Source organism: Polypterus senegalus, chromosome 14 (genome assembly GCF_016835505.1).
Source record: "Polypterus senegalus isolate Bchr_013 chromosome 14, ASM1683550v1, whole genome shotgun sequence".
In the NCBI taxonomy this organism is placed as follows: domain Eukaryota; kingdom Metazoa; phylum Chordata; class Cladistia; order Polypteriformes; family Polypteridae; genus Polypterus; species Polypterus senegalus.
The window spans coordinates 26,264,797-26,288,990 of record NC_053167.1 but is presented as its reverse complement, the minus strand read 5'-3'; the positions used below and the strand labels follow the sequence as shown (position 1 = coordinate 26,288,990).

The 24,194-nt window shown below is 39.5% G+C and overlaps 1 protein-coding gene across 3 annotated transcripts in view; it reads right to left on the bottom strand.

Moving 5' to 3' along the window:
* znf335 (zinc finger protein 335) overlaps nt 1-24,194 on the bottom strand; it is a 69,619-nt gene that overhangs the window by 21,555 nt on the left and 23,870 nt on the right. For all 3 annotated transcript variants that reach the window (XM_039734871.1, XM_039734873.1, XM_039734872.1), the window contains exons 9-17: nt 22,698-22,875; nt 22,319-22,431; nt 21,866-21,884; nt 19,641-19,757; nt 15,287-15,363; nt 13,486-13,646; nt 6,690-6,919; nt 5,978-6,077; nt 2,995-3,083 (exon numbers count right to left, since the gene is read on the bottom strand). In XM_039734871.1, the coding sequence (XP_039590805.1) occupies nt 2,995-3,083; nt 5,978-6,077; nt 6,690-6,919; nt 13,486-13,646; nt 15,287-15,363; nt 19,641-19,757; nt 21,866-21,884; nt 22,319-22,431; nt 22,698-22,875 (1,084 nt within the window). The remainder of the gene's footprint in view (nt 1-2,994; nt 3,084-5,977; nt 6,078-6,689; nt 6,920-13,485; nt 13,647-15,286; nt 15,364-19,640; nt 19,758-21,865; nt 21,885-22,318; nt 22,432-22,697; nt 22,876-24,194) is intronic.

The window sequence follows — 24,194 nt, the reverse complement described above, 5'->3', positions numbered from 1 at the left end:
GTGATCAAAGCACATAGAAACTCTCCCTGGTTTAATGAAAACACTCGAGCTCTTAAATTAGAGTGTCAAAAACTGGAGCGCAGATGGAGAACAACAAAGCTACATGTCTTTCAAATTGCATGGACAGAGAGTGTAAATAAATATAAAAAAGCCCTCTTTAAAGCTCGCTCAGAATACTATTCTACATTAATAGATAGCAATAATAAAAATCCTAGGGTACTTTTTAGAGCAGTGGCTAAATTAACAAATGGGAATTCAGATCAACAGTGCAAAATACCAACAGATATTAGCAGTACAGACTTTATGAACTTCTTCAATGAGAAAATTAAAAATATAAGATCCCAGATCTCAGCATCACAGTACAAACCAAATACTAGCTTAGCAGACCCTGCTCACATTGCATTCAGCACTTTAATAATTTTAATCCTGTAACTCACCAGGAAGTCTTAACTTTAATTACTAAAATGAAGCCCACTACTTGTTCCCTAGATCCAGTGCCAACAAAACTAGTAAAAAGTGCAATGGATGTTCTTGCAGCCCTATTCTAACCATTATCAATAGTTCATTACTGCATGGCACTGTACCTGATGCACTAAAAGTGTCAGTCATTAAACCTTTACTTAAAAAGTCAGACCTAGACCCACACATACTAAATAACTATAGGCCTATTTCAAATTTACCATTTCTCTCTAAAATACTAGAGAAAGTAGTCGCCAGTCAGCTTCAGTCACACCTTACGCATTACAATTTATTTGAGAAATTCCAGTCTGGCTTTCGACTGGTCATAGTACAGAAACGGCACTAACACGGGTTGTAAATGACATTCTGATATCCTCTGATGAAGGAAATTCCACTGTAATTATGTTGTTGGACTTAAGTGCAGCATTTGACACCATTGACCATTCTATTTTACTGCACAGGCTAGAAAACGATGTTGGGCTTACAGGCCCGTGCTCGCTTGGTTCAGTTCTTATTTATCAAATCGATTCCAGTATGTACAGAAATGTGCAGACAGTACTCCATCATTATACACAGAAGTTCAATATGGTGTCCTCAGGGCTCAGTACTGGGACCTTTACTGTTTTCACTTTACATGCTTCCACTGGGATCTCTCATTAGGAAACATAATGTTAATTTTCACTCGTATGCAGATGACACCCAGTTATACCTTTCATTTAAATCAAATGAAGTTTCTCCGATGTTGTCTTTAATTAGTTGTGTTAGTGAATTAAAGGAATGGATGAATGAGAACTACTTGTCTTTAAATACAGATAAAACAGAGATGTTAATTGTTGGAGGGAATGACGCTGATCACAGCAATATTTTGTCGTCATTTAACTCAGTTGGAATCCCAATTAATTTTACTGAATCAGCCCGCAATCTAGGTGTTATCTTTGACTCTAGCATGTCATTTAAAGAGCATATTACAAAGTCGTCCAAAACATGTTTTTTCCATCTTAAAAATGTTAGGAAATTAAGGCGCTTTCTAAATAAACAGGATTGTGAGAAATTAATTCATGCATTTATCTCTAGTAGGATTGACTACTGCAATGCGGTGTTCACTGGCTGTTCAAACTGTTCTCTATACAGCCTCCAGTTAATCCAAAATGCGCTGCAAGAATTATTACAAGAACAAGAAAATATGAACACATAACCCCAGTTCTTAAATCTTTACACTGGCTCCCAGTTAAGTTTAGGGCAGATTTCAAAATCCTCCTTTTAACATATAAAGCATTAAATGGCCAAGGTCCGGCTTACTTGTCTGAACTTATCATGACTTACAAACCTGAGCGCACATTAAGATCTCAAGATGCCGGTCTGCTTAGGATTCCAAGGATTAATAAAATAACAGTGGGAGGTCGAGCTTTTAGTTACAGGGCCCCTAAACTGTGGAATGGTCTTCCTGCTTCCATAAGAGATGCCCTTCAGTCTCAGCCTTTAAATCCCGGCTGAAGACTCACTACTTCAGTTTAGCATATCCTGACTAGAGCTGCTGATTAACTGTACATACTGCATCTCTGTTGTTAGTCATTAGCACTAAAACATAAGTAACATGATAATTATATTTGAATACTAACCCTCACCTATTCTGTTTCTTTTCTCGGTACCCAAATGTGGCATTGGTGCCACGCCCACCTGCCAAGTTGTTTGCCTGCCTATGGTAAAGTCATCCCTGATGGAGGATCACAGGAATCATGGGAAAGAGGGGTCCTTTCATCGGAGCAACGTTTCAGCCGTGGCATGGCCAAATGGGGAGGCAGCTAGATGGATGAGGTCTCCAGGACTCTAAAAATATCCAAACCTAATTATGTCATATCATCTACTGTTAAACCGTACTTCTAAAATTTTTATTATTATGCTGTATTAAGGAATTGTTCTGTTCTGTGTATTGTATTGTATTGACCCCCTACTTTTGACACCCACTGCACGCCCAACCTACCTGGAAAGGGGTCTCTTTGAACTGCCTTTCCCGAGGTTTCTTCCATTTTTCCCTACAAGGTTTTTTTGGGAGTTTTTCCTTGTCTTCTCAGAGAGTCAAGGCTGGGGTGCTGTCAAAAGGCAGGGCCTGTTAAAGCCCATTGCGGCACTTCCTGTGTGATTTTGGGCTATACAAAAATAAACTGTATTGTATTGTATTGTATAATCAATCAAGGCATGAGCTGGAAGAAGTTCGTGCACGTTGTAAGTCAGTGGGGTGATGGAATAGCCGGCTACTTGCAGCTTGTCTTTATCGGCACATTTAGCAGACAAAAGACACTGGCGGAGAGGTGTGAACGGATTTAAGAAGCAATTTAAGGTGAGACGGATCTACGAGTTTTTTTGTAGGCTCTGGTAATTCTAGTATTAACTGAAAAAGTACATTCAAGTGCTTTCACTGTGTACCACATTGTAAGCAGTAAACAAGAAAAAAGCAAATAAACACTAGTTAAAAAGTGTAGGTTTAAAATTAATACTAAAAAAGTAATTATTTTCCAATAAAAAAATCGTAAATACCTGCAATGAACTTCCAATCAGATCTCTAGGGTTGCTCATGTTTAATAATAAATCAAGGGCATTTTGGGCAGACAACTCTGCTGATTCAGCTGCAATTGAAAATATATATACATTATATTTGAAATTACTATCTTACTCAGATTAGGCTATTCTATTATTCTACATGTTGATTAATTTATTAAGAAATGACTTCATAATCTTGTATACTTTAATAATACCCTTAATTAATAAGAAAGTTAAATAAAGACATTTAGAGATACTTGTATATTATATATATTGTGGCGAGCGGCTGGGGGCAGTACCCAACCGGGACTCCTGGAAGGACCGGGAGAGGGTTTACGCCTCCTCCGGACCACAAGAGGGCAGCCGTCCTGGTTGGTATGGGGGCCATGGGAGCGAAGCATGGAGGCTCAACCCTGTGGGGGCTCGTGGTCACCGCCAGGGGGCGCCCGAATGCCTGAACAGCCCTGGACGTCAGCACTTCTGCTACACCCGGAGGTGCTGGAGGAAGAAAAACCAGGGACACCCAGCTCGTGCGGCACTTCCACCACACCAGGAAGTGCTGCAGGAAGCTCATCAGGAGGCACCTGGAGCACATCCAGGTAGACTTAAAAGGGGCCGCCTCCCTCCATTCATCAGCTGGAGTCAGGTGGAAAAGGACGAAGCTCGGAGGAGAGGAGTGGAGGCGGCGAAGGAAGGCTGGATATGGAAAAGGCCCGGACTGAGGGTGTGTGGTGCAGGGGCACCGGGTTGTGCGTGGACAATGTAAATACTGTAAATAGAAATAAACGTGTTGTGGTGTTGAAACCATTGATGTCTGCCTGTCTGTGTGGAGGCTGGTTCCCACAATGGCATCCCAGGTGGGACTCTCCGCCTGTTTCAAGGCAGGGACCCAGTTACAAAAAATAATTTTGTGGACAGCCCGGCACAGCAGGAGAACCCACACATGCACTGGGGTAGCAGTACGCACACAACCCCGTGGGAGTGTCTCAACCCGAAGACCACCAACAGTTCATGGATGTGCCATCTCCACCTGATCCGGGAAGGCAAGACCTGGTATAGCAGGAGTGCCGCGGACTCCTATGAGCACGCCGCTGCTAAGGATGCCCAGGATGGCATTGCGTCTGGGAAAGCCACTCCAAGGATGTCTCCTCTGGCAGACGGGATCCGGGAGGTGAGTTCCCTGCCCAACGGCAGTTGGCCCTGAGGGGCCGGACTTTGTATGTGTGTTGCAGGCAGGGATTGTCCGGATCCATGCTTTGTCAACGGGGCTTTGTTAGCACAGTGGCAGCAAAAATAGCTGGGGAGGAGGAACCGCTGCAGCTCGGAAAGCCGCTGCAGCAGAGGAGCTGCAAAGGAACTCGCCACTGCATCAGGGGCAGGAAGGTGAAGATGGTGGAGAACCAGAAGTCCCTCCCCAAGCTAGGGATTGGACAGGGTGTGTTGTGTACCCGCCGATGGTTGGTCGCAGGCAGGACCAACGAATGTCTATCCTGAGCCGGGGAAGAACCCGATTTGGCTGAGGAGAAGGCCACACTGCATGCAGCCAGCACGTAGGTGACGTCCTGTGCTTGCTGGCATTACTCTTTCAGGTAATGCGTGTCCTCCGTGACGTATTGAAGAAGCTGGAGGGGAAGGCGGTCGCGTCTCTGAGGAATCTAAGTGAGTAGACGAATTGGCGGAATGCTGGATTCTCTGGCCGGAGTGGCGCGGCGGTGCAGGTGAGTGAAACTGGCACTGTACAAAGTAAAGGAGACCCTAGAGAAAAGACTCGTGATGTTTCTGATCGGAATCAAGTAGCAGGGGTTCCGATAGTGAATGCGGCCGTGATGGCCAATAGCGTGGTGAGGGCGGAGAGAGCGAAAGGGCAGTCAGGACACCGGCTGATGTGTGCCGTGTGTCCAAGGGCCCTATGCCCCGAGCCAGCGTTGTCTCACACCACTCTGTAGGCACACAGACGGCATGGAGTCTTTTCCTTTCCCATAGGGAGACCCAAAACGTCAAGGCGTTCCAGAGAAAGAGGAGGACCCGAAGGAAGAGAGTCGGTTCCTCCGATAAAGGAGGACGTGAGGCTGGGAGCTGACGTCTGGTGATAGACCGCCCTGTGTGGAGTCAGAGGGGAGTCCCGAAGTCGGCTGAGAAGACGGGGGTGCGAGCGGTCCCATCTGATGTCCCAATCTGGGGGGCACGGAAGCCTCGGAGGGTGTGTCAAAGTGGCAAATGCCAGGGTGCCGGTTGGAGGGAGGAGCGTTGCCTTTGTGCAACACGGAAGGGATGCCAGGTGGTGGTGTCCAGGCAGCGTCTCTGCCCCTGTCTCTGCTTTGTGAGTTGCAGGACCGGACTCTGGATATGTGCGAGTAGGACCCGCTTTGTGAGAGACCTGCCCTCGTGGGACAGGCAGCTGGCCCCTATGGGTCTCAGCTGATAGTGGGGCAAAGTTACGAGTGGCTGGGGGCGGTATCCAGTCGGGACACCTGGAAGGACCAGGAGTGGGACTATGCCTCCTCCGGACCACGAGAGGGCAGCTGCCCTGGTGGGTATGGGGGCAATAGGAGCCAAGCATGGAGGCTTAACCCTGTGGGGGCTCATCAGGAGGCACCTGGAGCATGTTCGGGTGGACTTAAAAGGGGCTGCCTCCCTCCATTCGTCAGCTGGAGTCAGGTGGAAGAGGATGAAGCTTGGAGGAAAGGAGTGGAGGTGGAGAAGGAAGGCTGGAAATGGAAAAGGCCCTGACTGAGGGTGTTTGGTGCAGGGGCACCGGGTTGTGTGTGGACAATGTAAATACTGTAAATAGAAATAAACATGTTGTGGTGTTGAAACAATCCATACATACATATATATAAATATAAATATAAATATAATTAAAAACCTTTTTTTTTACCTTAAAATATTCGGTTGATTGAAATTCACAATACTTAAACACATAAATAATGTACACTTAAAGACTTTTGGTTTCTAATTAAATAATCTTTATGGTTCTCACCTTGTTCATAAATAATAGTTGCATTGCTTAGAGAATCTTCAGTTACAGTCAGATTGTCCACTGCCTGCATTGCTTGAAATGTCATCTGATCCATGGAGACCTGGGAAATAAGTTAAGATAAGGTAGAATAAATGCCTATGGAATATATCTATATTAGAACACATTTCATTCTATGTGTTTCTAGGGTTAACGGACATTTTTCAGCAACTCAGTCATCATTATACACTAATGTCATTTCTTGGAAACACTGAGTCATACTGCTGGTGCCTTGACACTGACAGTGTGTTTGTGTTTTTTTCAGTTATTGATTATATAGGAAAGATTCTTTAAGCTTTCAGTTCTTATCAATTGAAAAAACAGAGCACATGGAGACAGCACTCCAAGAATGAAATAAAAAACTTTCCTTGTGATAATATGGACCATGAGGTAATTTTACATATGAAAAGGTTTTAACATATTTCATAATTTAATATAAAATAAACCCTTTTCCCTTCTTCCACAAACTTTGCATTTAAAATAATACAAAAATAGCTAAAACCACTTTTACATTTAGGTCAATGCAATTAATGACTAGTAAAATATTCCTAGATTACTGAGTTTCTGGGTCGTTAGACCTGCTGCAGTGAGGAAGATCTTATTTGTCCCTTAATCCTAACCACTTTGACTCTATTGTGATCCATTACTTCTCATGCAAAAATATATTTATTCTTACAATTGGCCCTCGGATGTTCTCCTGCATGGCTTGGTTGTTTTCACGTTGCTGCTTCAACTCTTCAATTTGCTGCAATGTAAACAAAGGTCTCCTGCGCCGTGGAGGTTCCTCCGGATGTGTTCTTGCCCACTCCTCAAAGTTTTCTGTGTGACGACACTGCACATGAAGCCGCAGGTTCTTCTTGTGCTTTGTCATGAAATGGCAAAAATCACAGGAGAATGGCTTCTCGCCTGACAAAGATTAAAGTTTTAAAACAATGTTTTAATTTTTGTTTCATGAAGCAAGAAGCTGGGTAGTAGCGTATTATCAAATGTTTGTATAAAAGATGTTAACATGTATCAAACACTGTAGCAGGAACAACCAATCCATTCCAACACGACTCCCCCGAAAGGCTGGGGAGGACAGGGAATGGCAGCAAGAGTCAGGGGGAGTAAAACTTTTTTATTAATTTTATTACAATCCATACGAAGCAATCAAGTTTTTACAAAAAGAAAAATTGAGTTAAGAACAGATCGATCCCCACCCTGAGAGAGAGAGCAAGCCAAACGTAAAATTTAAGGCTTGTAAAATACCTAAATTAATAAATTCTCTGTGCTTTATAAACTTATTTTAAAATATTACTGATTAGATCCTGCCATGTTTTGAAAAAGTCTGTACAGATCCTCTAACTGAGTATTTGATTTTTTCCAATTTCAAATAATATAACACATCGGTTTCCCACTGACTTAAAAGAGGAGAGTTTGGGTTCTTCCAGTTTATCAGAATGAGTCTGCGTGCCAAGAGTGTAGTGAATGCAATCACAATTTGTTTGTCTTTCTCCACTTTAAGCCCTCTGGAAGAACCCCAAACACAGCTGTTAATGGGTTAGGAGGGATTGTGAGTCCAAGGCTGTCTGAGAGGTAATTAAAAATTTTTGTCCAGAATAATGTTAATTTGGTGCAGGCCCAGAACATGTGACCCAGTGAGGCTGGGGCTTCGTTGCAACGTTCACAGGTTGGATCATGCCCTGGAAACATTTTGGAGAGTTTTAGTCGAGACAGATGTGCTCGATATATAATTTTGAGTTGTATAATTGTATGCTTTGCATATGGAGCTCGAGTGAATTCTCTGCATTGCTACTTTCCACTCCTTTTCTGATATATTAATTGAGAGATCTTTTCCCAGTGTCCTCTTGGATCTTTGAAAGGAAGGGATTGTAAAATGATTTTATATATTGTAGAGATGGAGTCTAATCCTTGAGATTGAGCAATATTTTTCCAGCATGGATGAGGGTGCAAGATGAGGAAAATCTGGAAGGTTCTGTTTAACAAAGTTCCTGATTTGAAGATAGTGAAAGAAATGTGTAGCTGGAATGTTAAATTTGGAATGTAATTGTTCATAGGATGCAAAGACGTTGTCTATATAAAGATCTCTAAGCAAGTTAATTCCAAATTTTTCCAGATATTAAAACTGCATATGTTTGTGAAGGTTGAAAGAGGTGGTTCTCTTGCAGGGTGCCATAGATAGAAGCTTCTCCGTCTTAAAATGCTTTCTACATTGGTTCCAGATTCTAAGTGAGTGGAGCACAATTGGGTTATTAGTGTATTGCCGATAACGTGTGTTTATTGGAGCACAGAGCAAGGAATACAAAGAAGTACTGCAGGATTTTACTTCTATTGCGTCCAAGCCTGTGTATGTTCTTCTATTTGTGTCCAGGTTCTTATCCTGTATATTTGCTGCCCAGTAATAAAACTGGAAGTTAGGTAGAGCCATGCACCTTCTGCCTTTTGTCTTTGTAGGGTCGCTCTTTGATGCGTGGATGTTTTGAATTCCAAATAAATGAGGTTATTGTTGAATCTAATTGCTTAAAGAATGATTTATTAATGTATATTGGATGTTTTGAAATAAAAAGGAGCTTAGGAAGAATATTCATCTTAACAGTGTTAATTCTTCCAGCTAGTGTGAGATGAAGGGTTGACCATCTATGCAAGTCTTGTTTAATTTTTTCCATGCAGACGCTAAATTTTGTTGATAAAGAGCTTTATGTTTACTTGTGATGTTTACCCCTAGGTATTTAAACTGTTCTGCAATGATAAAAGGTAGGGTGTCTAATCTAATATTATATGCTTGAGAATTCACTGGAAAGAGTACACTTTTATTCAGATTAATTCTGAGACCAGAGATCTTTTGAAATTCTGTGAGTGCTGCTAAGACTGCAGGCACAGAATTTTCTGGGTCCATATATACAGTACCATGTCATCTGCATATAATGAGATTTTCTGTTCCAGTCCTTCTCTGCTAATCCCCTTTATCTGATCAGTATTTCGACAATGTATTGCCAGTGGTTCAATGGCAATGCAAACAGCAGCGGTGACAAGGGCATCCTTGTCTAGTGCCACGCTGTAGTTTAAAGTAGTCTGAGCAAATGTTATTGATGCAAACTGAAGCTTCTGGGTTAGTATACAGTAATTTAATCCATGCACAAATGTTCGGGCCAAACCCAAACTTCTCCAATGTAGTAAAAGGTATTTCCATTCAATCATGTGAATGCTTTTTCTGCATCCAATGATAATAATATTTCTGGGGTGTTTGATTTAGTTGGTGAGTATATTACATTAAACAGGCGTCAAGATTTGAAGATAAGTGTCGGCCCCTAATAAATCCAGTTTGGTCTTGTGATATTACGAGGGAGCACTTTCTCCATCCTTCTAGCTATGATTTTAGAGAGTATTTTAACGTGTTATTCAGAAGTGAAATTGGTCTGTATGATGCACATTGTAATAAGTCCTTATTTTGTTTTGGAAAGACAGTGATTAGTGCTTGGTAAAGGTTTGTGGAAGAGATTGGTTATCTCTGGCTTCTGTAAATGTTGCTAATAGGAGGGAGCTAGCTGAGCGGAGAATTTCTTGTAAAACTCTGCAGGGTAGCCATCAGGGCCTGCTGCTTTTCCACCTTGGAGTGACTTTATAGCATCTAGTAATTCTGATAATGCAGAGGTTTATCAAGTTCCTCCACACTAAAAGCGCCTATTTGTGGTATCTGTAATGTATCCAGAAATGCATTAGATTGTATATTGTCTTCTTTAAACTCAGTAGTATATAGGGATTTATAGTAGTCTCTGAAAGTGTGCATTATATTTTTGTGTTCGATGATTTTATCTCCGTTCGTGTTAGTGATTACCGAGATTGCGCTATGCACTTCTTGCTTGTGAATTTGTTGAGCTAAAAGCTTATTAGCTTTCTCCATGTTCATATAATGATGTCTGGATTTGTAAATTAGTTGTTCAGTTTCTTTAGTTGTCAAGAGGTTTAATTCTGAATGTAGAGCCTGCCTCCTCTATGTAGAGTCTCGCTTGGTAGTCTGGCATGTTCTTCATCTATTTTAGTAATTTCGCTTTTATCTCTGCTACTTTCTTCGCTTCGGATTTATTTCTGTGGGAAAGATATGAGATAATCTGTCCTGTTAAGAAGGCCTTAGAGTTTCCCAGAGTATTCCTGCAGAGATCTCGAGGGATGTATTTGTCTCTAGAAAGAATTTGATTTGTTTGGATATAAATTCAGTACAATTCTCGCCAGCTAATAGAAGCGGTTGAGGCCATCTGCGGGTGAGTGTATGGGGCTTAGTAATTTCAGCTCCAAGATCATAGGTGCATGGTCAGAAATAACAATAGCATCGTATTTGCAAGATTTAATCTTAGGCAAGAAGTTGTTGTCTATAAAGAAGTAATCAATCCTTGAGTAGCAATGATGTACTGGTGAGTAGAAAGAATATGTTCTTGAATTTGGGTTTAAAAACCTCCAGGGATCTGATAAGGAAGTCCTATCTAAAAGTGGATTTAAAACACAATTAAAGTCCCCAGCCATTATAACTTTATGAGTGTTCAGATTGGGAATGGATGCAAATAAATTTTGTATAAATTCCTTATCATCAACATTAGGTGCATAAACATTTATCAAAATCATTTTACAGTTAGATAAGTCTCCCATGACCATTACATATCTCCCTTCAGGATCCAATACTACATCTGATCCTACAAATGGTACTGTTCTATGTATGAGAATTCCCACACCTCTAGTTTTCTTCGTAAAACTAGAATGGAACATTTGACCAGTCCAGTCTTTTGCAGCCGAACTGATCCTTGCTTAGTAAGTGGGTTTCCTGTAAAAATACTATTTTAGCATTTAGACCTGTTAGGTGAGAAAGTACTTTCTTTCTCTTTAATTCGTGATTCAGGCCTTTAACATTCCAGCTTATGAAGTTAACTGTCTCATCATGGAGACACTGATTCTGAGTTTTTCATGTCATTTTATAGTCTTAACTGGAAGTGAGATTTTAGGTCTTAATTTCCTATTTCCCCAAGAGTTGCTGCCATGCAGCTTATTATTACGTTGATAGTTATAATTATAAAGATTAAGAGGATAAATTAGGTATAGATCAAGCCTGCTCTCTTTCTCCCCCCCCCTTAATTTTGCCTCCCCAAGTGAGGCTAAAACCCACTTCACGCAGTCCCAGTCCTCTGACATACCCAGAGACAGAGCATGTCCAAAGCACAACAAGCCCCCATGCAGCGGTGCTTTAGGGTTAAAAGATAGAGATATCTGTTACCAATATAGTCTTTAAAAAAGAAAAAAAAAAAAAAATGTTGCACTTAAAATATATATATATATAGTCTTCAGCAATTTTAGTGCATTAAGATAATACACCCAGATAATAAACCCGGGTGATGGTGTTAAAGATGTGTCCAAAATAAGCATAACAAGTCTTAATGCAGTAATAGCAATAACAGTAAACCAAGGGTATGATATTGAACAGTCTCGTTTAGGGTAGAGATTAAAAAATTAGAAAAGAAAAAGAGAAAAAAAAAAGAGGAGGAAAAAGTAATTAAGCACAATAAAACATAAACAGATAGCGCCCTAGTAATACTAAGTAATAATAAGAATATATGCTGATTAAAAACCTGTATTTTAAACCGAATAGATCAGACAGTAGATTATTAATGCTAGCTTTATTATTTACCTCCATGACTCACTATTATGTATCAGAATAGTCCCGGGATCAGCTTTCTTAATTAATTTTCTGCTTCTTCCTTGCTAGCGAAGACATAGAATTGACCCTGTGTTTTTAAAAATAATATGTTCACTCTTGGATTTTAACCTTGTTTTATGGAAATATTTATTGTTTTTAACTTCCACTGGAAGCTCACGGATTTTATGGATTATTTATTGGGATGCTTTGAAGCAATTACACTTTGTTTTTGAATTAGTATTAATAAAAGCACTGACACTTTTTGCAGAAACCCCTTGCTGAATTTGTGTATCCTCATTTGTCTGGTTTATCTCAGTACTTGACTATCGACAGTTACGGGTTGAAGAGGCTCCTGGGAGTGACAAGGTAGCATGGAACCAACCCAGACCATCACAGTTTTGTTCTGTATGCATTTTATTTATTTAATATTGTAATGATTGGTAATTATTTTCCAAGTGTGTATTATGTTTCTGTTTCTATGTCCTCGTGTTTCTTGTTGTTTGCATTTCCTCCTATATGTGAAGCCCAGGTATGTGGCACCGCCAGATTATGCAACTGGGCTGCCTTTGCTCTATAAAAGGAGAAGCTTTAGATTGAACTGAAGTTTTGACATTGCGTTTTTGCTTTGACTTCTGGCTTTAGATTTTTGTGTTTCTTCTTCTCTAAGATTTTCTGGCTTTGACATCTGTCTTCATTCTAACGTTTATTGTTTCTGGATTGGATTTGTTTATGATTAGGTTTGTCATTTTAAACAAAACATATATTTTTATCCTGTATATTTTTTGTAATCTCCTTTTGAATTCTTTTTTGAATAAATATATTATTATAAAGGAACTTTGTTTGGTTTGGCATGGGTCAGAGGTTTATAGTTTCACTCTTCTCCACGTCCGGACATCTTTTTTTGCTTAAAAGTCTTAGCTACATATTTGGGCCTGTGCAAGAGGGAAGCCTGCCATTTGAGTAAGGAACTAGGCTGCTTAATATAAGGCTTACCCAATATGTGCCATACAGGAAAACAGAGTGGAAGAAGGCATAATACAGATAACGCACTAGTAATATTCTCGTAACCATGCCACAATTCTTAAAAAAAAAAAAAAAAAAGCTGAATTAGCTTAAGATGTGGTAGATAAAAAGAAACAGCTGTAACACAATTTCATAAGCTCCTTTTATTACAGCCATCATTGCCTTGCTGGCTTGAGATGTTGTTGAGCTAAAATCAGCAAAAAATATATTTAACAGACCTGAAAAAATACATTAGGAATTTTGTGAGTCTAGTGGAGGCTATTGGGCAGTCAGCATAGTTAAAAATGTAATTATCTAAGGTCTTGTACTCAATTCATTTCATTTTTCAGTTTTATATGTTGTGAGACACACTCAAAGCTGCTATGAAATTGTGGAGTCCCTTTGAATATCATGATTGAAGGAAACACATAGCCGACCAAAAATAAACCTAGAAAGAGCACAATTTTGTTGTGGATAAAAATAAAACCATTTTGTTGCTATTTATATTAAATCCATGTTGAATTAAAAACACTGAAAAGTACATACAACAATGAAAACATATTTAAACCCAGTTTATACAATTTAGGGTCGAACGAGGGATCACACCATATTTCAGCAACATTGAACACAGTAATAACTAAGTGATAATTAACTCATATGACATTTTATGTTACCTAGTTACAGTTTTCAAAGTTAATACTGTACATGTAATATATTTTTATATTGTAAACAATTTATCAGTTCACAGTCAAGTTCATCTTACTCAGACAACAAGTTTGCCTTGCCTTACCTGTGTGCTTGATAGCCATGTGAGAAACCAAAAAATCCTCTTTGGTGGTTGAATATTTGCAATATTCGCAGCGAAACGGTTTATCAGTAGTATGTGATAACTGGTGGTTAAGCAGTAGCTTTTTATTGTCACACATATAGTCACAGAATTCACATTTGTACCTAAATTAAGAGAAATGGATACAATAAAAAGGGAATCAAAAAGTGTAAAGATGACAGAAACAACCAGAAAAATCAACATGGAATGGTCCATGCAACACTTCCATATAAATTAAACTTTAGTGATACCACAGAAAATCACTGAAAGGGAGATTTTACATTATAATACAACTGTACTCCCCAATAATAAACACTGAAGTATATTAGCTTATATGTGCAAAAATACATGCAGAGTAAAATGAACAGGAAATTGAATTAGTTAAATAAGTTAAATTTAATTTAAAATGAAGCACATTGGGACAAATGAAGTAAACAAGCTGCATAGATAGATTGGTACAGGCTTAAATACAATTTACAATACAATACAATTTATTTTTTGTATATCCCAAAATCACACAAGAAGTGCCGCAATGGGCTTTAACAGGTCCTCCCTTAAACAACCCCCCAGCCTTGACTCTCTAAATCTTCTGTGCATGTTGACCTTTACAGATCTAGGTGTGTGTGAATGTGTTTGCATATTAATTTCTTTCTCTTTATCAATACATCTCCCAACCTCCTCCTTCTCCTTCTATCATACATCATATGGTGTAGTAGGGTAAACAGCAAAACCAGACCAGTCATGCAAAGGGCCTCCCAGACTCAAAATTCAAAAATTCCCTTTGTTTTATAAATTGTGCTTGTGATCACTGTATTGCTGAAGATTCAATTTTTTTTTCTACAGGTGTAGCAAGTTGCTCAGTTCCCACTAAGGCATTTTCAAAATATGATGCCCTCACGAAAATCCTGCACATGTACAGTTAGTCTTCATCTTTTACGAAAACAAGATCTTTTCCTCAAACTTTGGTTCCCTCTTTTGCTTTCTTATAAGCCCAAAATAAGCCTTGAAACATTTTTTCTAAGTAATTCTTTTCTTTTTGTCACCCCATCAGAAAAGACTGATGAACCATTACTCTACTCTTTGCCACTGAGCTCAATAAATCTTACAGGGTAATTTCTGGTCTCTCAGTGGCTTCTCACAAAAGTCTTCATTTTGTTTAAATGCAGAGTTTTGATAGATACATTTTACAGACAGTGTGTGGGTGCTTTAAAGTAGCTTTTATTATTCTTAATTATGAGACAACATTGATCAGAGGGAACGTGAACATTTTGATAGTTTTGGATCCTTTTTCTAACCGAAGCATTTTTAACATATTTTCACTGATTTCTCTATAATGTTTAGTCTTCATTTCCAAACATTTCCATCACATTTACTGTGTGAAAAATAATATGTAAACAAACTGAATTTATAAACAAACAAAAGGGGATAGTGACTTCAATGGTACACAGGTAGACAAATGCAAAGGCAACAATAGGTCCAATTTCTTTTATTTCTCACAACTTAGATTTACTAGATTACCTAGTACTGAAACTTGTATGAGCAGCTTATTCAGCCTTTTAAGATACAAGTTGGCTTATCTTTAAAAGGTTTCTTCTTTGCAACACATATATTACATATTAAAACAAGATGAGTAAATATTTGAACTCCAGCAGCATTTGTAAAATTTGAACACATTTCCAAAGCAATAAAATTAAAAATAGTTTCATTTATTTTGTTTATTTGCTGTTTTAATTTACCAAAAATGTTAAAATATTGCTTTTCTCACCTGCTGTTTCCAAAGCTCTGAATGTGAGTGAGAAGGTGCATTTTAAAGGTGTACCGTTTTTTGAATGACTTCCCACACTACACAAAAAAAGGAGTTAGAAATACAATTTAAAGATCTACAGCAACAATAACTTTTGGACATAAGATTAATTTGTTTTTCAGCAATGTATGCAAATGACCTCCTGACCCAAAACCTTTAGTGTTAAAATTACTTCCAGTGTTGTAGGTTAATGGATTGTTCAATTTTAAAAAGAGTTCAAATGCAAATTTATAACAGGAAGCAATACAACTAAATACTTGAATAAAATTTGAAAGTGTTATAAAGTTTAAAGCATAATGTATAAATGCCTTTAATCATGCTATATGTAGTTACATTTAATGCATACTTAAAATTTCATATTTTTTCTCCTACTATATATTTACATTACTATATTTTCTAACATATGTACTAACGTTACTCATCCAAAATCATCCATACTGTCAGCTTGTATTGTCTAACTATTCTTTGTTCAGATTCCTCAAATATTTTTTTTTATTGTATAACGACTTTGGATGGTACATGTTCGACTTTGAAATGCACTGTGAAAGTGTACACAATAAAGACTGTTACATAAACTATACACATATGTGAGTGGTTAATTGACCTTAAATTCATGCCATGGCACTACATAAAAGCTACTATATAAAAAAAAATTCAAAAATTGTTCAATAATCACTAACACAGATGGAGATAGAATCATTGGCCATGAAAATATAATGCACACATGTAGAGACTACTATAAGTCCTTATATTCTACTTAGTTTAAAGAACACAAGACACAATTTAATGTTTTTTTTTTGATACATTACAAATACCACAGCTAGATACTCTATGTGCAGAGGAATTGGATAAACCTCTGACATAATCAGAATTGCTAGATGCTATAAACTCACTTCAAAGTGGGAAAGCACCAGGTCCTGATGGCTAGCCTACTGATTTTTATAAAAAAAAGTCAGTTAAGTTCCCCTCTTATTAGCAACATTTATAAAAGCCAGAGACAAAACATCTACCTCAAACTTTTTGCCAAGCATTAATTACTGTTTTTCCTAAGAAAAATAAAGACTTATTACAATGTGCATCATACAGGCCAATCTCACTTCTGAATAATGATGTTAAGATACTTTCTAAAGCCCCGGCCGGGACGCCCAGGAGGACCGGAGGAGGGCTTGTGCCTCCTCCAGACCGTGAGGGGGCGTCTGCCCTGGTTATGTTGGGGGCCTCGGGTAAAGGGCTTGGAAGCCCAGCCCTGTAGGGACCCGTGGCCACCGCCAGGCGACGCCCAGGTGCCTGAATATCCCTGGAGCCCAGCACGTCCTGGGGAAGACGACAGGGGACACCCGGACGGCTTCCGGGTGCGCAGCCGGCACTTCCGCCACACTGGGGCGTGTCTGTGGAGGAGTGCCGGAAGCAGCTGGAGCCCATCCGGTTCCTATTTATAGCCGCCTCCGGGTCGATAGCGGAAGTTGGGTGGAAGAGAGACGGAGCTGGAGAGAGGACTGGAGGCGGCCAGGAGAGAGGCATTGAGACTGTGAGGCCTGGACTTTGGGGGTATGGTGCAAGAAGCACTGGGGTTTGTGGTGCACATGAATTGTAAATATATTGTAAATAAACAGTGTGTGGTGGAGCCAATGATGTACGTCTGTGTGTGTCCGGGTTCAAGTCTACAATGGCGCCTAACGTGGGGCGTCACCAGAGTGCAGCGGGCTCCGAGAGTCGAGCTGTCACAAAGGACGGCCCAGCCGGCGTGGCGACACAGAAGGCCAAACCGAGGCAGGGGCCGCGCTTACCTTGTTTTCCACAGGGAGGGACGATCCGGATCCGCATCCGTGGCAGAAGCATGCCGGGCCACGGGCTGTCGACAGACTGCCGGCGGAGCGAGGAGAGCGAGTACGCAGTGGCTGGCAGGACAGGGGCTGCTGAGTGCCCTGGGTCCTAGCACCCTGCGCTCCAAGCCCGCAGCAGTCTCCTATCACTCTGCAGGGACAAAGACGGGGCTGGACTTAAGCTTTCACCATGATCAGACCCAGACCGTCAGGGCGTCCAAGAGGAGAAGGAGGAACCGAGGGGTGAATACCGGTTCCTCTGATAGGATGGGACGTGTCGCTGGGTGTGCACATCCAGTGAAGGGCTATCCTCTGCGGAGGCAGAAGGAAACCCCTGGGCAGCTGGACGAGTCGCCTGCGAGAGCAGTCCCGGTAACACCAAGAGGACGGGCATGAAACCTGCGGCGGAGGAGCCAACCAGGCAAGTCGCGGGGGTGAGCACTGCTGGTACAGAGACCGACGGACGCTCGGGGTGAGCGTCCAGGCAGTGCTTCTGGCCCTCCCTTTTCTCTTTTTACAGGCCCGAAGCCCCGACGGGAGGCCGATGGTGCCCCAGCTGGCGGGGATGGTGGAGGCGAGAGCGGCGCAGACCAGAGGGGCGCGTTGGCGTCGGAGAGGGTGCCGAAGTAGGGTGTCCCAGGGTGCCATGTTGGACCCTGGGGACATAGTAGGACCCTCTCTGGGGACGTGCTGCCCTTTCGGGAAGTGCCGCTCGGACGCACGTGTCTTAGCTAGCGGTGGGGCACTGTGGCATCCGGCCGGGGCTGGAGCCTAGCCGGGACACCCAGGAGGACTGGAGGAGGGCTTGTGCCTTCTCCAGACCGCGAGGGGGCGTCCGCCCTGGTTATGTTGGGGGCCTCGGGTAAAGGGCTTGGAAGCCCAGCCCTGTAGGGCCCCGTGGCCACTGCCAGGCAGTGCCCCGGTGCCTGAATATCCCTGGTGTGGCGGAAGTGCTGGGGGGAAGATGACTATTTCAAAACATGCCCATATACATTAACAAATCTTGTTTTTAAAAAATTCAATCATAACCTCATTTACTTAGAATTCGAAAAACCCATGCATTCAAAAGGCAACCCCACAAGGACTTAAATCACAAGCCGGCATGACTGTACCTAATTTTCAATTATATTACTGGGCGGCAAACAGACAAGCGATAAAAACCTGGACATTGACACAAATAGATGAACACAGACTAGCTTAGTCTACAATAGAAATGAAATCATGTAGTACTTCTTGATATTCCTTGCTTTGTACACCAGTAAATACAATGTATCGTCAATACTGTATACTAACAACCAACTGTCCTTCATTCACTCAGAATATGGAATCAATGTAGGAAGCACTTTAAATCAGAGAATATTTTATCTGTGGCACCTCCATATGATAACCACCTTTTTCAACCCTCTCAAACTCACATAGTTTTTAATGTTTGGAAAACACATGAGACTAAAACATTTAGGGAGTTAGTTGTATATAAATAATGTCTTCACAACCTATGAATAATTACACTCCAAATTTAGTCTCCCATCAACACCACATTTCCATTATCTATCTTGCTAAACAAAACCTGCCCAATTTTCCTCACCTCCCACCTATTTCTGTTCCAGAAGAGATATTGATCAGTCTTGGGGACTCAGACAGCATTTCTATAATATAAAATATTCCCTTCCTTTTAAAGATCCCAGAGTAGAGTGGGAAAAGGATCTCTTATTTAACATTTCAGAAATGGAGTGGAAGGCAGCCACTCCCAGAAGTCACTGTAGCTCCATATGTGCAAAGCATTCAATTATTCAACTCTAAATCTTTTATCGTGCACATCTATCTCACTTAAAATTGTTCAAAATGTTTCCAGGGCAAGATCCAACCTGCAAACGTTGCAATTGAGCTCCAACTTCACTGGGCTACATGTTTTTGGTGTGTACCAAATCAATATCTTTCTGGACAAAAAAATTTAAATACCTATCAGAAAGCCTAGGTATCACAATCACTCCTAACCCATTAACAACTGTGTTTGGTGGATTCCCAGACAGGCTTAAAGTGGAGAAGGACAAATGAACTGTAATTACCTTTACTTCACTATTAGCACATAGACTTATCTTGCTCAACTAGAAGAATCTAATTCTCACTTACAGGATCTGTTCAAAACTGTTTTAAAACCTGGCAGGACCTAATCAATAATATTTTAGAATAAACATTTATAGTGAAAGATTCTTCTTTCTCTCTTCTCTCTCTTACTCTCAATAGTTTTACTCTGGCTGTTGGTCTTCCTCTCTCTCTTATGGGTGGGGGTTGATTTGAATTTAGTTTTGTTAAGTTTTGACTTGATTGTATGGAATGATATATGTTTTTAAAAAATGCAATAAAAGATAAAAAAAAAAATCACAAATCTAGAAAAACAATATGTTAGTCAAAGGCATTATTTTTAATCATTATAGCTCCAATGTGTTAAAGCATTTTCTATTAACAGTGTCAAATAGCATATGCAGACACACCTTATCACACATATGGGGTTTTTCTGTACTATGAGTCTTCATGTGCTGAGTAAGCCTTTTCTGCATGGGGTATACACGATCACATACTGGGCATGGGTACTGAGTAAGCTTGGGAAGCTGTCATGAGACAAAACAAAATTAGTTAGAATGCTGAAATTCCCCATCATGTGAGCCAAAAGAACACGTCAGCCTAAAAGCAAACATAAACACAAATATTCATTAAAATATTCCAATCCATTTTATTTGTAGCTGGATCACTTAGAAATTCTCTCTAAAATAATTAATCCATATATCACCTTGACTAGATTAGAACACGTACTATATTCCATTACTTTCTAATAAGAGTTCTCTCTAATGACAAGCAATAAACATAATCCAGCATGTTAAGTAGTGTACAGCCCTGTCCATACTACTATGTTTTATTAAAAACATGCACACATTAGTCTCTGTTTTTTCCTTTCAACAACAGTACCGCATCACCTATAAGACTTTTGTAAATTCAGCCTCAATGTTGTGGTGTGGACAGGTGGAAACACAGCTTTTCTAAAAAGCAGACTCTAATTGTGCTCTGATTTGTTCATGCTCTTTATGTTCCCCTTTTCTAATTGGATCCTGCTCATTACAATGACCACTTCAATGATGCTCTACTCAGAAAGAAAACATATTCAAACAGCAGACATAGAAGAAATGCTTTTCATGGTGCTTGTTTATTGCTTATCTGTATGCATCAAAATTATGTTTTGTACAGTTTGAATGTTTGCACACAATAGGGAAATAATTCAATGGATGCTACAGTTTAATGATAAATTCCATGGTGGGCGGTGTTACCATCCTTTCAAGAATTTTTCTGCTGATGCACGCATGTTTAGTGTAGGTAAATATCTATATTGTATTGGGTTTTATGTATATTTTGTCAGAAAGTGGGGTAGAAAATCTTAGTGAATGGTCATTTAATTGCTCAGATTCCTTTAAATGTGTTTCCTATGCGGTGCTTTGGGGGCTTCAAAGTAAACCTGGATTGGTAGAAGGATCCCGAAAAATTGTGGTGCTTTGAAACTGGAGAATTACCAGAGTGTTTGGTTTTGTTGTACCAAAAAGTGAGGTGGAAATATTGGCAATGAGGGGTTGCAGTTTTAAATAGCAATCCAACCTAAAAAAGGAAAACTACCTTCATACTTTCAGAAGCGAGTCCAGGCCAGAAGATTGTCATGCCACTCCGACCAACCAGTAGGATCAAATTGTCCGTTTGCTTTTAGGACTGTTATTCTCACAGTCATCTTATTCAGAACTTTTACACGAGCACTGACAACCTATTAGCAATCGATCTCTGGAATACTGATTTACTTTTGTGTTTATTTTTTATTAGCTGATTTTTATGTATAAATATATGGTTGCATGTATAGGAGAAAGCAATGTGGAAGAAACTATATTTTAAATGGGGTTAGAATACGAGAAGTGGGGGTGATGGTAAATCCATATATGTTTGTACTATTTAGATTTTTCCTTTTCTTTCTTTCATTTTTCAATATACCTTTGCAGATGTATGCATTATCTAACATGACTAATAGTGGGGTTTTTTTTGTGGGAGACAGGAATTTGGAAGGTTTAAGAGGCTTGTCATTGGCATTCTGTTCCATGATACAAAACAAAATAAATCACAGTTTGCCCTAATAAAGAAGGTTATGTGAATCTGAGCTATACATTTCAAATTAGGGTTACCACATAATGTGTGTTTTCGGTCGTTTTAGTGTGGATGGAGATACTTCTATAATTGGTGTGAAAACGCCATTTTTAAATGAAAATGTAGTAATGTGGATGTAACCTACATGACCTGAGACATGACTAGTCAGTGCAGAAAGCCTGCTGTAGCAAAGGAAGCAGTTTTCAAAGAGAATGTCTTCCTCTGTAATTCTAAAAGAGTAAGTGTGGCTGAGGCAAGGGAGGTTTCCAAGACTGAACCTTGGGTACAATAAATAAATAAGTACTGTATTTAAATAAGTGATATCCAACTGCTTCTTTTTTTAACTGTACATCATTGTCTATATAATAACTCAAAGGATAAAAAACATACTCCATTTTACTGGCAAAGGAACAATGTCGTAAAAGCTGAAACTTTAGAAAATGACAAAAAAATCAAAGCAAAAGAACACTGCAATTTTCAAGTGATAAAAAAAGTTTAAATGAAAACTTAAAATGTGACCAAGGCCCAGACTTTTTTTTCTTACCATTTCTGTTTTCTTTTTCCTGTAATAAAAATGAAACCAAATGAGAAACACCAAACTTGTAACATATTTTAACTTACCCTGCCTTGCTTTTTTTCTTAAAATGTACTACAAAAGATCTGAGATCGAGCCTTTAAGTGATAACCAGTCAAATATATCAAATACAAATAAATTATACCTATGCCGTCTTGAACTACAAATTTTACCAAAACATAGAAAAATCAAGGAGGCAGCAAGTTTTTGACCTCAACTAAAACTCATTTTTACTCCATTCTGCATACTTTCATTGTATATTTTACAGGAACTGGAATACTGTCATCAGTTCTTTCAAACGTAATTACATTTTTCCCTTAAACTTTTCCTCACATAATTTAATAATTTATAGTTTAAGGACTACTTAATAAAATGTCTTGAGGCACAGAGAGCAGCTCATCCAAGGAAATTGAACATGCTTACTTGTCCTTGTTGTGGACAGCAGAATGCCGAATTACATCTTTCTTGTACACACTGGTGTAATCACACTCTTCGCACTTATATGGTTTTGTGCCCTCGTGATTGAACATGTGCTCCTAAAATAGGGGTAGGGAGAGAATGCACTGTAAGAGAAATGCTTAATTTACACACTTAAGGACAAAACAATAAAAAAAAATTATTTTTTTTTATTTCAGAATGTGGCTTATAATAGTTTGAAAAGATTTTACAATAATCCTTGAAAATTTAAATGACGAAAAGTATATTTATGCAAATATTTACGTTAAAGACTCCAAGTTAACAGCTATTTGCAATAAAAAACTTGAAGAGAGTATATTTCAAATTAAAAGCTTGCAATACTTACTTTCAGGGAAGACCAACGCTTGCATCTGTAGCTGCATTGAAGGCATTTAAAGTGCTCTGGTTCATTTCCCTCATGGGAGTTAACATGAAAGGACAAGTCTTCCTGAGTTAAGAACCGAGACCCACATATCCGACAGTTATAAGGCCTTAGAAGTGTTTTTTGAGATCTGTAATAATACCTATGATTAAAAAATAAATTAAATTAAGATACCTTGGAGATAACCTTCTTGCTAACAGTCATGTAAGAAAGTATATTATGTATAAGCACGTTTACTTCTACAGTGAAAAAAACATAAGTAACAATCAACAAGTACAAAACAAATTCTCCATCCATCCATCCATCCATTCTGCTATATCCTAACTACAGGGTCATGGGGGCTTGCTGGAGCCAATCCCAACCAACACAGGGGGCAATGCAGGAAACAAAGCCCGGGCAGGGTGCCAGCCCACCGCAGGGCACACACACACACCAAGCACACACTAGGGATAATTTAGGATCACCAATGCACCTAACTTGCATGTCTTTGGACAGTGGGAGGAAACCGGAGTACCCGGAGGAAACCCACGCAGACATGGGGAGAACATGCAGACTCCATGCAGGGAGGACCCGGGAAGCTACTATTAGCTAAATCTAACATAAGGTAAAAAAACATACATAAAAACCTAAAAATAATATAATTTATATTATTATAACATAATAATAAATAATGTGAGAAAAGGTTAAGGCTGCAATTAGTTTTTTTTTTCATATCGATTAAAGAAGGTAATTAGATACTGTACATGTGCTGATAATCAAGTGCACTTGATTAATTTTTTGTTTGCAAGTGCTACAGCTATTCCATTTGTTGCTGTTCAACAATTTATTAAAGGATATAAGGCAATTTCCATACAATATGAATTCTATTGGATAACATTTCAAACTCCCCAACAGTGGGCATCCTAGCAACTCCTACACAAGTCAGACAAAGGATAACAAACCCAAAGGCCATATCCAAAGATCTACAGGTGTTTATCAACATGATAACTGCTAAGTTACTGTATTGATTCTGCCATTCAGAAAAAGGCTGAATACTTAGTTTGCCAAAACTTAAAAACAGCACATCATCTCAGGATCTTCATACTAAATGTTAGCCAAGGTGGTGAAGGCATAAGGACCTGCGGTTACTTTGAAGCCACAAGACCTAGATTCCTCATAGTCATTGAGTCCTTTATTAATTCCTCCTTTACCAAATTTGACCTATAAGGATGCCCAGAAATTGACCAGAATGACAAAAAAGGGTGACTTACTTACAAAAATAATTATTAGGGTAGGTAAACAATGAAGGAATAATGATATCAAAAACAGAGAAATCCTATGCCTCTTTAGTTCTACCTTACATAATAAAGTGATGCTCTTTATCCTGTGGGATGGCTGGTTCTGTTACCCACAAGGATTTATAGAATAAGCACTGCTTCTTGCCTCTTTTCTTGCTTGCTAATACCATTACAACAATGAGCT